The 15391-nt window shown below is 37.6% G+C and overlaps 1 protein-coding gene across 1 annotated transcript; it reads left to right on the top strand.

The window, feature by feature from the left end:
* The first annotated feature begins 13378 nt into the window (after positions 1–13378).
* On the top strand, positions 13379–15391 carry LOC140010210 (transcription repressor OFP7-like). The gene has a single exon (XM_072056726.1). The coding sequence runs from the start codon at positions 13398–13400 to the stop codon at positions 14580–14582; it is 1185 nt and encodes a 394-aa protein (XP_071912827.1). The 5' UTR covers positions 13379–13397; the 3' UTR covers positions 14583–15391.

The raw sequence follows: 15391 nt of genomic DNA, 5'->3' as shown, positions 1-15391 counted from the left end.
AATGATGGATAGTTTTGGCCTCTTCGCATTCTAACAAAACACAGGAGAGCGCAGAGAAAGTAATCAAACTGATAGCAACGCCCAGAGTTTGCCTCGCATTTTGAAATGTAGTTTGGCAATGCTTCCAACATTTTTCTTAGATAGAATTCTAAGAAAATCAAGAGTATTTGAAAAAAAAATTAAACAGTTATGCACAAATTTCAGTACTAGACAAATTTGGATTTTAGACTAGGCTATGTTTGGATAGATAATTTTTTCAAAAAAACTTTTCGCTTGCATCATAAACACATTTTTCAATTTATCTTTTTATATTTTCAATCACTTTTTTATCTCACATACATCATATCATAAAAAGTGTTACAGTAATTATTCCAAATAATACTCTATCAAGAAGTTTTCGATTGTATGAAGATATTGTCACACGATTGTCAAATGATACTTCCCAAATTTAAAAGTGAAACTGCCAACGATCTCCAAACCTTGTTGATCTAGGTAGTAAGACGGACCCTTGGGTTTAATTTTCCTATCCCACCTCAAACCCAGTAAAGTCGTACGGCTGCTTGCAGTAATAATAAGAGGGGGAAAATGGCCATTTAGTCCCTAAACTTTTTTTTTCCCGTCGATTTCATCTTTATATATTATTTGTAGCTAATTTGATTCTTAAATTTATATTTCGGTTCCAATCAAGGAATTCAGCGGCGAAGCTACCGCATAATTTCCTTCAAACTCTTAATTGAGCAATCCAAAAGGGGTATTTTGGAATTTCAATGGTGGGGCTGTAACAAAAATTAACTGACAGAAAAGTTTTGTGAGAAATACCCAGAACCCAAAACAAAAACAAAAAAATTTTCAAGCTGCCAAGCGGTGCTGGTAGGGTTATGCAGTTTTTGTATTTGGGAGGAAATGATTTCCAAGGTGTTTTACCACCTTATCTGTTTGATTTGTGTCCAAACTTGGTAGAGTTGGTGTTGTCCTACAATAATTTGTCAGGTAATGTCCCTAAAAGCTTTGGTGCATGCTCTGTTTTGGAACTATTTGATAAATTTTTTGGTGAATTACCTGTTGATACCCTTGTGAAGATGAGTAACTTGAAGAATTTGTCCTTGTTATTCAATAATTTCATTGGTTCTTTGCATGAATCTTTGTCCAAGATGGCCAGTTTGGAGAATTTGGATGTGAGTTCTAATTTGTGTTGCTCAATTAGGAGTTTGAAGGAAATTATGCAGTGACTCCGCTGCTCTGAGTTCCTTGATTGGAATCAAAATATAAATTTAAGGATCAAATTGGCTACAAATAATATATAAGGATGAAATCGATGGAAAAAAAAGTTTAAGGACTAAATTGGTCATTTTCCCTAATTAGAGGATGTCATAAATTTTACTAATTTTTATTATCTAAGAAATTTAAGTTATAAACGGATAATTCTTTCATTCCTTACTTATCATCCATTCAATTGTATCAACCGATTTGCATGTATGGTCCTAGCCCAATTGGTTGAGGAGAGGAGAGGAAAGGATAGGATAGTTGCCTGATTCATTTCTCTCCTTTTCAATCTTCTAAGTCTCCGCTTGGCATTTCAAAAAAAAAAAAAGTCTCCGCTTGGAGTATAAATAAGTCTAATCAAATCATATATTTTTGTGTTCAAACTTGTTTAATTATTTTAATGAATTTAAAATTTTGTTCAAATTTAACTCATTTATCTGTCGAATCGAGTTTGAAGAAAATTTTTATCAAATTCAAAAGTTGTTGAACATAAAATACTGGTCAAATCCAATTTAACAAGTTGATAAATCAAATTCGAACGAACTCTTATCAAATTAAACTAGATTCGAACATCGGATAGTTTGATTTCTCTTCTAATCATCATATGTTTGCATGCTCCAGAGTCCATGATTAAATATAGGGTTAAAAACAAAAAAACCACCTGTGCTAAACCTAATACACAACTAAACCCCCTATGGTTTCAAAATATGCAACGCGACACCTCGTGCTTTGAACTAAATTGTAACACTGACGGAAATCGGTAAAATTAACGGGACTGATGTACTGGAAGCTAAAAACAAATTCTTTATACTTAATTTTTAGCAAATATTCCTATTGTACCCCTTAGCCCCCAATAAAACTCCCTCCCACCGATGCTTGTGTATAGAATCGATTTCTACTTGATGGAGAGAAATTGAACTAGCCTTTGGGAGAAATCAAATTACCACACAAGAGGTTTGAAAGGTAAAGCCATCCTCTATATAGGAAGTCAACCTGCGAGGAACTTCTACACAATCTTGGCTAACAAATTGCAGTCCATAAGGTAAAAGCATTTGATTTTGGGTTTTGACTAACAAATTGTTGTTATTAGGGTTTAAAGTAAGAATGTTGGTAACTAAATTGGGATTTATCTACTGATGAAGGGAAATGACTGACTAAAAAATTTGCTCATGTCTTCCTCAAGCTCTCGAGGGGATAGTGGAGCTAGGAATCTACGGTACCAATATAAGCTGTGCGACTGTCGAAAAAAGGCAAAGGTGAAGATTGTTGAGTCCGAAAAGCCATCCAAAGGGATGTTGTACTTTGTTTGTGAAAGGGATGAATGCAGATTTTTCTCATGGTGTAATCCCATCTATAGAGATGAAACCGGCAGAGGAAACTTTTTTGAGAGGCCAATGGTTGAAGAACATTTGTCGTGCTTGAACTCGAATTCTGAAGTGAAGAACTTGAATGATGAAGTGAAGAACTTGAAAGTACTAGTTAGCTATTGTCTAATGGTATCTATTTTTTCACTTTTGCTTCTGTTGATGAAAATGTCTGTAAAATAAGACAATGAAGAAGCTTATGAATGGAAATGAAGAAAATCAGGTAGTTTGTTTTGTTCATGGGAATGTGCACTTTATTCTTCTATTTTTTCGAAAGATGTCCTATCTAAAACAATGAAACAAACATCTAACTATTATATACACTTGTAAGCATATTTGTGCATTAAAAACAGTTTTGAGCAATAAGCACACACAATAACGTCTTCTACATTCCAATTTTGAGTAATAAGTACACCAAAGTACATTAAAATTTCCAGTCCATAAACTATTCCAGAAATATATCCCACCCAACATTCCAGAAATATATCCCACTATACATTCCGGAAACGATAACAATTTCAAATAGAGTAGACAAAATACATCCCACCAAACAAAAATTGCCCAGACAAACAGTACATGAAATATTCCAGCCCATAAAAACTGCCCAGAAATAGCTTCTTCTGCAATTGAGATATACCATTGCAGCCCATAATCATAATGTTCCATTAAAATAGTCAATAAGTACATTAAAGTGTCCAACATCAGCAAAGAATCCTCCAAATTGCTGAAGCCAACAGCATCCAATCAAAATACATCAAAGTTTCCAGTTTGCAATAATTGATAACAATTCCAAACAGAGTAGACAAAATACATCAGAAACATACATTCCAGCTGTTTGCCACCAACTCTATCAGCAACCACTAATTCCTTAAACTACACAAAAAGGCAATCAACAAACATACATTCCACATCAAAATTCAACTCTAACATCTTCTTGCTTTTTTGGATCTTAGGTTGTATAGAACATCAGCAACAGTAGGACGAAGGGGTCCTTTTGCTAGTGACGTTGTTCCACTCACAGGCTGCAATTGAAGTAGAAAATATGAATGTTTGAAGGAAAAATGCTTCATTAAATCACTTTTGCGTTACATGAAATCCAACCTGAGAACATGATTGTCTAGCAGGCACATTTTTTGCTACACTCGCAATTGTTGGCTGTGTATACTGCTTCCCGGGCCTGCAGTTTTTTTTTTTTGAACAGGTGCAGCTTGTTCTTGATTTGGAACTGGTTGCGGGGGTACTATTGGTGAAGGAGCTGATGAATGAAGTTCTGAACTTGATTCAGCTACATTGGTGTCAGGAGCCTATAAAAAACAAGTTCATTTTAATGTTCAATTAAAATGATTTGGGACAGCAATTAGTCTTAGCCTATGAAATCTGTAAGCTGTGTTACCTTGTAGAATTTAGAGTTGGGATGAATGGCATTCTTGCAGGTCCTTGAATTGTGTCTTGGCTGAAAACATCTCTTGCAAGTTACCACAAGACCCTTTCTGGTTGAGACTTGACCCTTTTTAGGCTCGTCGGCTGCCCTTTGCCGGATCTTTTTGGGTCTGCCAGGCATTCTTCGAACTGCAAGAGGTTTTGGGGGTTGTTCTTCACATCTCACCCAATACTTATTACTTGGGACAGGTGTGATAGTGTGCTCATATGTTATCAAGTAATTTTCTCTACTATAGCAGGCATGCACACAATCAAGCAAAGGCAATCTACGTGCTCCTATTGCAGCACATGCATGAGCACAAGGATAACCTGTAAGCTGGAAATAGCCACATGTGCAAGTCTTTTCATTCAGATCCACCACAACAGATTTTCTGGGCCCACAATCAATTTCATATTTGTTCTTGCCATCCCATGTGGGAATACACAGCCTACTGAATTTCAGATTCCTATCAATCTTCTCTGCAATGTTAGGACATATTTTTCCTTGAAATTTCTGCATACCAGTCCTCTTCTCTTGAATCCTTTGCATGAGCCTTCTTCGAATCTGCTCAAGCATCCCTATGACAGGTAGCTCTCTAGCTTCTAAGATATAGTTATTAAATGACTCACAAAAATTGTTCACAAGAATATCACATTTGCTACTTTGTCTAAAATGTGACCTGCTCCATAAAACACTTGGCACTTTTTGCAGCCATTCAGCTGCATCATTTAAAGCTTTTTCAAGGGAATTCATTGCTAATTTCCAGTCCACTTCATTCCCAACACTTGCTGCTGCCCAGAACAAGTCCTTCAACTCTTTTCCTTTGAACTTCTGTTTGAAATTTTGGTACATATGCCTCAAGCAAAACCTGTGTTCAGAATTTGAAAATAACTCATTCACTGCATGGACCAGTCCTTTTTGTCGATCTGAGATGAATGTCCAGGGTATGTTTTCCACACCAAGTCCCAGATCAGCCATTAGTTGTTCCAGAAACCACTTCCATGAGTCATACCTCTCTACCTCTACCACTGCTACAGCTATTGGAACCATATTGTCATTGCCATCTCTACCAATTGCTGACAACAACTGACCACCAAATGCAGATTTCAAAAAACACCCATCAAGACTAATTATTGGTCGACAGCCATCGAGGAACCCCTGTTTGCAAGTATAAAGACAGTAATACAGTCTTTGAAATGTCCCTTGTGAATCTTCTTCTGCTGTATCAAGCTTAATCTTGACAGTGCTACCAGGATTTGTCTCTCTAATTGTAGCTGCATAACTCCAAAGGTGGTGATATTGCTCCATATCCGTGCCAAGCATCTCATCTTTTGCACATCTCTTTGCTCTGCGTATCTTGGCAACGGACACGTTAATCATTAGATCTCTTCTAATATCATTCTGAAATCCTATTGCAGCACACTGCGGGTCACCTCTTATCTTGTCTTGGTACTTCACGCTCAAATATTTGGCTGTTGCATGCTTGTTGTTGTAATCTCTAGCATAAACATGCTGGCCCTTCAATAATTTAATTTGAAAAGTAGTTTCACCTTGGACTGGTGTTGCACGAATCCTCCAAGAACAGCCCTTTGCACACTTCGCAATAATTTTTTTCGAGTAATTTTTTACCCAATCAACCTCATATCCCTCTCTTACCAACCATTCGATCAAACACATATCTAAAAACTCTGAAATTGGAAAACTTTTGCCCAACCTTCAACTCAAAATGTGGCTTGAGAAACTCCACTTCAGGGTTAAAGTCATGACATTCTTCATGGCCTTCATCATTAGATCCGCACTTGTCCAGCAACTCTTCATCAGAAATTACTGGTTCTTGCCAATCCTCTTCGAGTGTATGTGGTGCTCCTTCTTCTGTTGAACTTTCCTCAGCCTTTTTACTGTTCTCTGCTTCAGCTTGTGATGGGATCTGAGATGGGTGTTAGTCAGCAGCTTGAGATGCAGCTTGAGATGAATTCTGAAATGAGATATGAGGTGGAATTTCTCCAATGCTATCTGGCCCTGCAGACTGCTTCTTATTTTTACTAGACTTTTTTTCCTTACTAGTTTCACTTTTGGCAAGGCTCTTGATAGCCACCTTCTCAGGGAAAGAGAACACGTGATAAGGCTTAAAATGAGTGGAATGTAGTATGGACCCACCTTCTGGTTTACTACTTCTGTCCACATCTTTTTTACTTGCGAAAATGTTCTCATCCTCTTTTTTTTCCAACCCCTCCTTCAACCATTCAGGCTCATCATCATCATCATCAGTGTTAAATGGCTTATTTGGATTGCAATTACTAACCCCATCATCTTTTTTTTGTACCCCACCATCTCTGCTGTCTATTTTGGTGTTATGTACCCCATCTGTATTTTTAATTATTGTTGATGCATCCATTGTCGAATTTGGCTCCAACACATTGTCCCCACCATGTTCTAGTGACTTTTCAAAAGAATCATCCCCACTACAGGCATATATTATCCTTGTTGCCAAACCCCAATGTGCTTTATTCATTAATTTAACATCATCATGGTCCCTAATTGGATGTAGACCACCATCTAAGTCTACTCCTGGAGCACAAAACCAGAAAGTCACTCTAGTTGCATCCTCATCCACTTTTTTAAACATTCTGCAAAGGCTAACTATGCAGATGTGGTCCTCAAGTCTATTTTTAAAGATAGCCATACGGGTTCCTGTGTAGTGGAGGACAGGATATTCTCTAAATTTTCCATCAAAATACATATGTATATCTACTGTCTCCTCTGACTTGTCTTCTTCTGTTGAATGTTTCAAGAAATATAATAAATATGCTTTAGTCTCCCAACTACTATGTCTCCATCATTGATATACAGAAAACCAAATAAACATAAAAGCACAAACAGAAAATCAATTTTAATAGCATTCTGGACCACTAAACCAGAGAAGACAGTAACAATTATAGAAATTTTACTTACAATTCTTTGTTAAATATCTTGTTGTAATAGCAAGTGACTGAGTTATACTTAAACACACAAACACACACAAACAGAAACAGATCCTACTCAACACCCCTAATCAGCAAAAATTTCCCATCACAAATGGAAATTTCAGAAATTATTTGCGTCACCTAGTCAACACCCAAATCTCAACTTTAAATCCAAACTTGCAGTCCCAAATCAGCAAAAATCTCCCAGTAGAAATGGACATTTCAGAAATTATTTGCATGACTCCTAGTTCTAACACCCAAAATTTTTTAAAAAAATCTCGGCTTCAAAACTAAAGTCGTAGTCCCAAAACAGCAAAAATCTTCATTTTAAATCCAAAGTACCAGTTTCAAAACTCATAAAATCAAGAATTTTCTAAGGTAAACACCCAAATACGGGTGTAAATAACATCATCAGCCCTCAAAATCTGAGATGGGTAACCCTAAATTGTAAACTAATTATAACATGCATGAACTGATTTTAATTAATTATAACATGAACGAAGTATAGCATACATACCCATTTGCCTTCGATTTTCTGGAATAAATCTTCGTCTTCTTCGATTTTCTTACTTGATTCCGTCTCCTTCGTCTCCTTCGATTTACTTCCTCTCTATCTCTCTCTCTCTCTCTCTCTTCGTAGGGTTTGAAGGGAAGAAATGAGTCCGCTCAATTGCCTTTTGGGTATTATACAAGGGCATTTTGGTCCTTTCATCAGTTCCCGTTAATTTTACCGATTTTCGTCAGTGTTACAACTTAGTTCAAAGCACGAGATATCGCGTTGCATATTTTGAAACCATAGGGGGCTTAGTTGTATATTAGATTTAGCACGGGGTTTTTTTGTTTTTAACCCTTAAATATATCGACAAAACTTGGGTGCTACCGACACCACGCCATAGTTGACTCGTGTCACGTCGTTTTATGGGATCCAGAGACTTTCACAGTCACAACTAAAAGACCAGAGGAGTCTAACTCTAAACCATGCAGCGCTGCTCCAATTCCGGCTACTAGCTAGCTAGCCAGTATCTAGAATTGAGACTACTTGTTTAATAAAAAAATATCATCATATCATTTTAACGGCTGGCTTTCTTGGTGCAATTGGATTAACGGCTGGCTTTCACACTTTGAAAGTTCCGGTGGCAAAGCCGCCGGGTATGGTTATTGCGTGGCCAGCCGCGTCTGACTTTTTAAAAAAAAAAAAAAAAAACAAACAATCGACTCGGACTGTAAATGTAGTTTGAGATATTCCACAAGGCTTCAGCTCATCAGACGTGGTCTAAATTTGTTGCAACTTGTTATGAACTCCTTGAGTATTGATCTAAATTTGTTAACCTGGTAACGGTGGAATTTCTATTTTCTGATAAGCATAAATTAATTTTATTGGGCACAAACGAAATATAAATCTTGTCAACATTTCACAATAACCGTACATAATCTTCAACTGCTTCAATGATCAATACTATCCATGTCCCAAATAGTTGTTGTATTAAGTTCTTGGGATTTTCTTCGATTGCCCCTTCAAGGAGAATCAACTTTTTGTGTTGACATTCTCTAATAGAAAAGCCAGTTTCCCTCCACACATCTTTATGTTCTCATCTGCTTCTCAAGAACAAGACGACAATTTCTGGATCGCCGAAAACCCACAATGTCGTGGACGGCAAGTCCTTGAGCGGTCAACTGGGGCATTAATGACATAGCAGAGCAACAAACAGGCCTCTTGCCGACTTTCTGGACCTGAAACTTGGGCCCAAAGTTTTACTTCGGTGGCGATTGCTGATTACAGCCCCAAGTTTGCCCTTGCATGGATATGCGACCAAAACGTGCGTATTAACGTACTCAAAACCCAACTCAGTTGTCAGGCAAGTTAGCCAATTGGATCGTCTTTAGTTCTGCTGCCCCGCTCTCAGGTTTAGATTTTTACTTCTTTGATTTTTAGTTTTTTTTTTCTCCTCTTACTTTTTTCAAACTCTAACTGGGAGATACGAGATCTGAATCCTGAACCTCGATGGAGAGGACTCTCGATTCGAAACCTGAATCTCAGCGAGGAGAACCCCCCAACTAGCAGGTTTTTTTAAATGTTTTTAACTAGTGCTTTCTCAACTCCATTGAAAGTGTTGTACTTTTTATTTTTAAATGTCTCAAAATATTGTCCAAAAGATTAGGTGTTAAATCATGTACCATCACAACAGGCGAGAAATGAATTTCCTACCTCCAAAAGCCAACTTCATAACGTTTACTTATTTATTTATCCGAAATAAAAAGAAGATAGAAAAGGGAAGGATAAGTTTGTGCTTGGATGATTTTGTTCCCTAGGATCCCAACCCCAACCTTTTGAGATTGCTTCTACAAATGACTTCCGTTTTCTGTGGGTCTCCAGAGGGAAAAGCTCTACATCTACATTCTCCGTCCACAAAAGTCTAGCTGCTTTCCTCGCGTCCGATTCATAATTTTTAGTATTACCTTAGCCAGGTACGGTACCAAAAAGTTCAGTCTTCAATAGTTGGAAATTGCTTTATATGCAAGGCCATGCATCCCGATATAGTCATTTTGTTTCTGTTTTTCTCTGATAAGCGTGAGATTAATTTCGGGTACGTTAATAATAATTAAAAAAAATCATTCCAAGAACAAAACAGTCGCAGCGGCGCCGGGGACGGGGACGGGGAGCTGCATTTGATAAGATGACGATGATTAATAGATGGTAGAAACAAAAGGTTGCTTTTTTTAGCTTTTCACCATCCAACTCTGCTTTATTAGTCTCTCTGAAAGGGGGAGACCAAAAAAAAAATGGAAAAGCAAATAAACAATCATAGGTTTAATTATTTCTCCAGCATATCATCCTCATCTTTGACAGTATGTTGGACAGCTGCAATTCTTTTCCCTCACGCGTTTTAAAAACTAAAAAAAAAAAAAAAAAAAAAAACCACCCATTGCATTCTTGCACTTACGTCAAGTTCTGAACATGTCTACCATATTGAGGAGCAAAATGTTGAGTATTATACTATCATTCGACATAGTATTCTGTTGAATCAAGGAAATTCTCAATAATATAAAGCAAATTTTACAAAACTTACAATAGAATGGTATATTAATTTGGATTACCAAGTCCTTGTGTGTAAAGTTGCCCCCTAGGCAGCTCAATCGGTCATGCTTTCCTCTTTAGGGGCGTTGTCTGGCCTTAGACAACCAAGGTTCGAATCTACCTGGAGTTACCGTGTCCGAAGTGGAGTGGGGCCTCCTTTTCCGAGCCGTAAGAAATTAGTCGAGCCCCGTAAGAATTGACCCGGACACCCCTATGTCGACCAAAAAAAAAAAAAAAAGGTCTTTGTGTGTAAAGAATTGGTCTGCACGTAAATTTTCAATTCATCTGCCGACTGCCACGAAGCAGCTGTTGCTTCGGAGGTATTAGAAGAAAGACAGCAACATCAGAAGAAGTGAAGAACAGGAAATCCGTTTTTGTTTACTTTTAAGTCGTCGGCCAATTTTTTTTTTTTTTTTTTTTAAAGAAAGACTTGATGCCTTAGAAAAAAGAAGAAGAAAAGGGGCGAGCAAACTGTAATTTGATTATATTGAGATAAAAAAAACTATACAAAGGCGAGCAAAAACTCGATCTTGGGATATCCAATTTGAACTTCGAAGTAAAAGCAAAATATGCACATATATATATATATATGCATATATATATTTGAGTTTTCAAAGTTGATGGTTCAGAGCTAAGCTGCTGCATCAGTTGGGTTGGGATCAATTACAGAGGAAACTGGTGTTCTGCATTTTTAATTGTCAAGCAGTCAGTCCAGCCTCACACCTTTGCGTGATGCAATGAAGTCTAGGAATTCAAAATTTGAACATTGGGGTGAATTAGGACGCTGTTGTAAAGTTGAATATATAATGTGATGTTATCCTTTTACAGAGTCTTGTGCTTTTGGACATCAGAGTGTGGAGAAGACTTGGCCGGTTGATTGCTATTTGCTACTCACTGCCGTACCAGCACACGCGCCTCCGCTTGGGTGTTTTGTCGCCTCTTTATCGACTTTTCTCCACAATTATGGTTCAAAAGAATAAATTCTTTTAGGCCAGAAGGCAACAACATTCGACTTCCACAATGTAATCTCCAACCAGCTTCTTGAGAATTACCTCGTCCCCTTCAGATTTCACCTGTCTTTGGGATATGACAGATATTCTTGCAAGGAGAGTCGCCAATCGGCTGTAGACAGCAAGTCTTGTTGTTGTTTTTTTTTTATTCAATTTTTGCCTCCAAAGGTATGTTTAAGGATCCTTAAAAGAAAAATGTATATTTAATGCTATAAAGTGCATCGATAGTCACCAAACTTTTTAAAAATTTTGTTTAATTCATTATACTATTTTTTATGTCCAATGATCCATTATACTCTTAAAAGGTATTTAATAGGATCATTGTGTGTATTTTATTGGTCAAGTGCAAGGGTATTTTTGTCACTCTATAGACAAAAAAAAAATAGTATGATAAGTTAAAAACAAATAAAATTTTAGATCAGAAGTTAGTGACCTTTGGCACGCTTTTTTGGAGAATAATTTTGAAACTAAAGCAGAATATAAGGACAAAGAAATTTCTTAGTAACAAGCTATAACACGGGATTAGCAAGAAAATAACTTGACCTAAAAACTATATTTAAAAAAAAAAAAAAAAACTATGAGCTCTAAGGAAATATTTCCTTTTCTAATAAGACATTTTTCTATTATTTTTCTTTTTCCATTCACAAGTGCAACATTTTCCCAAATGTTTTCTCGTGTTTCTTTTTGAACTTTTTCTTTCTATTTTTTTGATGTCAATCCAATCATTTTCTTGCTAAAATATTTCTATTATATTTTCACAAGATTTAGGAATGCAATGATAACTTGTGCTATAACTCTTTTTGTTGAGAAAATCATTTTTCTATTTATTGTTCTTCAATTTCAAAAACAAGTTCAAAATGTATACAAATGATCAATAAACTTTTCTAAAGTTTCATTTAAAATGGTATACTATTTTTTGCTTAACAAATTGGCAAAAATGCCCCTAAAAAATAGATAGAATGGCCCAACTGAACGCTTTTAATATTGGGTGGGGCTAAATCCACACCCCTAACATTAAGATGACAAAAAAGCCCATAGAAGTTAGATAGAAAATTTTGTCATTATAAAAGCTTGTTAACACTAAGAGATGTTTAAAAAAAGTAATTACAAATATTAATTAGTTGAATTGTTTGATACCACTATCCTAATTATTGATATGTTAGTATTTTCTAAAATTGTACATTTTTTTTTGTAAGTGAAAAATCTTGAATTTAGGATTTCTTACTTATAATATTTCCCATCTCATCACCCAACTCAACCCAACCCCCATCCCCTCTAAAATTGGCACCTCAATCAACTTTGAAGTGTAGCGTGCCAAAAAGGTAAAAGTATTTTCTTAACACAATTAAAACAAATCTTTCATCTCCTCTTATATGATAAAAATAGATAAAAACATCCTCTCTACAAATTAAGAAGAAAAAAAAATGCCATCAAAGTGAACAAAAAATGTCAAAAAATTTAAGACCATTCATAATGATATAAATTTTGAATTCAAATTAGCACAATCTATTTTCACCAAAAAAAGGCCAATTTTTTTTTATTGAAAAAGTTTCTATTAGACCCCATAAGTACTATGGACTTTTTTCCACATATCTAAATAGAATGCGAACAATTTCGCGGCCGTATTTTATGATTTACATGAAATCACATTAATAGGCTAGTCAAGCGTGCGCGCAGTGGCAGATTGCTCACTTAGTCACTTACCAACAAAAGGAAGAATCTATGTGTGACAAACAACGAAGTTGATTTCGCCTCCGCTCAGCGGCGAGACCAGTGAATACTGAAATAGGCGCGAGCGATGTATATTGTATAGCGAAGGTGATGGATTATTTTGCTTTTAGTAATCCAACAAAAACGTATGCTGCTGGTATTATTCTCTGCCAAAAATAAAATTCTTTATTGATCCAGGGTGCACTGGCGTATAGTAAGCATAATAATAAATAAAAAAAATCAAACCAATAAATTCATGTTCTCAGCAAAAAAAGAAAAAAAAAAGAAAAAGCATTTTAAAACAATGGTTTGTTTCTCAATCATGCAATCATGTTCTCAGCAAATCCCTGTAACTTCTATGTTTATTTATTTTTTTTAATTTTTTTATATATTTGCAACTAAAACACGCTCCATACTCCCTATATAAACACCATCTTCGTCTTCAAACAGTTCACACTTTGACACTTTCGCAGGCATTTCTCAACTCACGGCTTCCAGACGACTAATCTCCACCATCCCCCACGCCTTCCCCCCCAACCCCCCCCCCCCCCCCCCCCCCCCCCCCCCCCCCCAAAAACCCAATTTCCATCCATGGCCAGCAAGAGCTTTAAGCTTCGTGTCTCCAAACTCGTCACCACAACCTTCCACTCTTGTCGCTCTAAAGACGCCTCCACTCTCCCACATGATCCTGTCCCTACATTCTTCCGACTTTCCCCAGTCAACCCCAACTTCCTCACCATTGATCATTACACAAACCCTCCTAAGAGCTCCGGCTCATCGTCCGTCAGACGCCACGTGTCCTCCGCTTTCTCATCCATCGGCTGTGGCTTCGCCTCAATGAAGCCCGCTGCAATTAAACACTCCGACGACGGCCGCGCCAGATCATCGTCGCAACAAGAATTCAGCTGGGAGCAAGAAGAGAAATGGCACGTTGTAGCTAAGATCTACGACGACAAACATCAGACCCCTCGTCGAAAGATATACAACTCCTGCGCTTCCGGCGACTCCGACCAAGACAAGAAAATATTAGCCTTACCACCGCCACCTCCGCCATCTAAAAAGAAACGACGAGGGAAGAAGAAAAGAGCTCCTCCAGCTAGACTCCGCGCGAGCACCTCCTCAGCTGAAAGCGGGCTTTTCAGCAGCGAAGGTGGTGAAGTAATATTAGACGAAGAAGAAGAAGAGAGCATGATAGAGACTGAAACCCTGATATCTTCTTGGAGAAGTTCCTCTTCCGATGACTCCTCCTCGGAATTCAACCCAAATCTCGAAACCATTCGCGAGACCCCTTTGCCCATTACAAGGCGTCACAAGCGGACTAGCAAGAAAAAGAATAAAAAGCACTCGACGAAACGCGGAGTATCGAGGTCGACGACCATTTACAGGCCGTCTTCGGTGTCGTCAGCGGCTGAGAACGAGTCACCGGCGAGGTTGTCGGTGTTCAAAAAGCTGATACCATGCAGCGTGGATGGGAAGGTGAAGGAGAGCTTTGCAATCGTGAAGAAGAGTGAGGACCCTTACGAGGATTTTAAGAGGTCAATGATGGAGATGATATTGGAGAAGCAGATGTTTGAGGAGAGAGATTTGGAGCAGCTGCTGCAGTGTTTTTTGTCGTTGAATTCGAGGCATTATCATGGGCTGATCATTGAGGTGTTTGCTGAGATTTGGGAGGCGATGTTTTGTGCTAGTGATGATCAGCGGAGTTCCAATCGTCATCGTCGTCGTCGTGGTGGTGGTGGTGTTAATTCAAGAAATACAAACAACCTTCGAGTTTGAGCTGGCTAGTTGGCGTAGCTATATCACCCTTTGAACCGAGGTTTAAATAGTGTCACTAGCTAGTAGCTACTTGTTTGATGCCAGCTTACGCTGCTAAATTACCTTCTATTCCCAGGTATTAGTATGTATAATTTCTATTTAACCTTAGTTCTCATTAACCTAGTCCAAGTTCCATTTCTGCTTCGCAGCTAGCCAGAATTTAACCAAGTTCAGGTGTGCTTGATTAGGGCCTGTTTGTTCTTCTTTTCATGCTTATTGCATGCACCAACCAGGAAGAAAAGTCAATTACGAACAAATACAGCACAACATTATGTATTGCGGATTGCAGGACGCATAGACCGTGAGAAAACCCCAAAAACAGTTTCTGTAGGGTACATTTTAATGTGCAAGCCATGAATGCCCAGTCAAATCTAGGGAAACAATTGCAAAATATAGCCTTTTTTTTTTCCTGGAGGAAAAATTCGACTACTGAATGACGAATGATAGCAGGAAGTCAAACTCCATCTTCGCCTTTTGATGCATGAACAAAAAGCGTGCTTCATTGGTGTTGGTATTGAGTATCTCATGCGAGGGACTACTTTATGACGAAGAAATGCAGTGCATAGCCACTTTTTTAGCTTAATTTTGGGATGAAATTGAGTAGTAGTAATCATTGTTGAACAACGGAAAGGAATATGAACATGACAGTCTCTTAGCTAGAGTTATGGCAGTCAAGCATGGAGCGGTGAACGCTCGAGATTTTCTCGAAGTACTTTGAGACACTAAAATGATTGGAGTGCCTGTTGATTATTGAAACTGGGACAAATATA

Source organism: Coffea arabica, chromosome 7c (genome assembly GCF_036785885.1).
Source record: "Coffea arabica cultivar ET-39 chromosome 7c, Coffea Arabica ET-39 HiFi, whole genome shotgun sequence".
Classification (NCBI taxonomy): domain Eukaryota; kingdom Viridiplantae; phylum Streptophyta; class Magnoliopsida; order Gentianales; family Rubiaceae; genus Coffea; species Coffea arabica.
The sequence above is the reverse complement of the archived record's forward strand: the minus strand, read 5'-3'. Positions and strand labels throughout refer to the sequence as shown.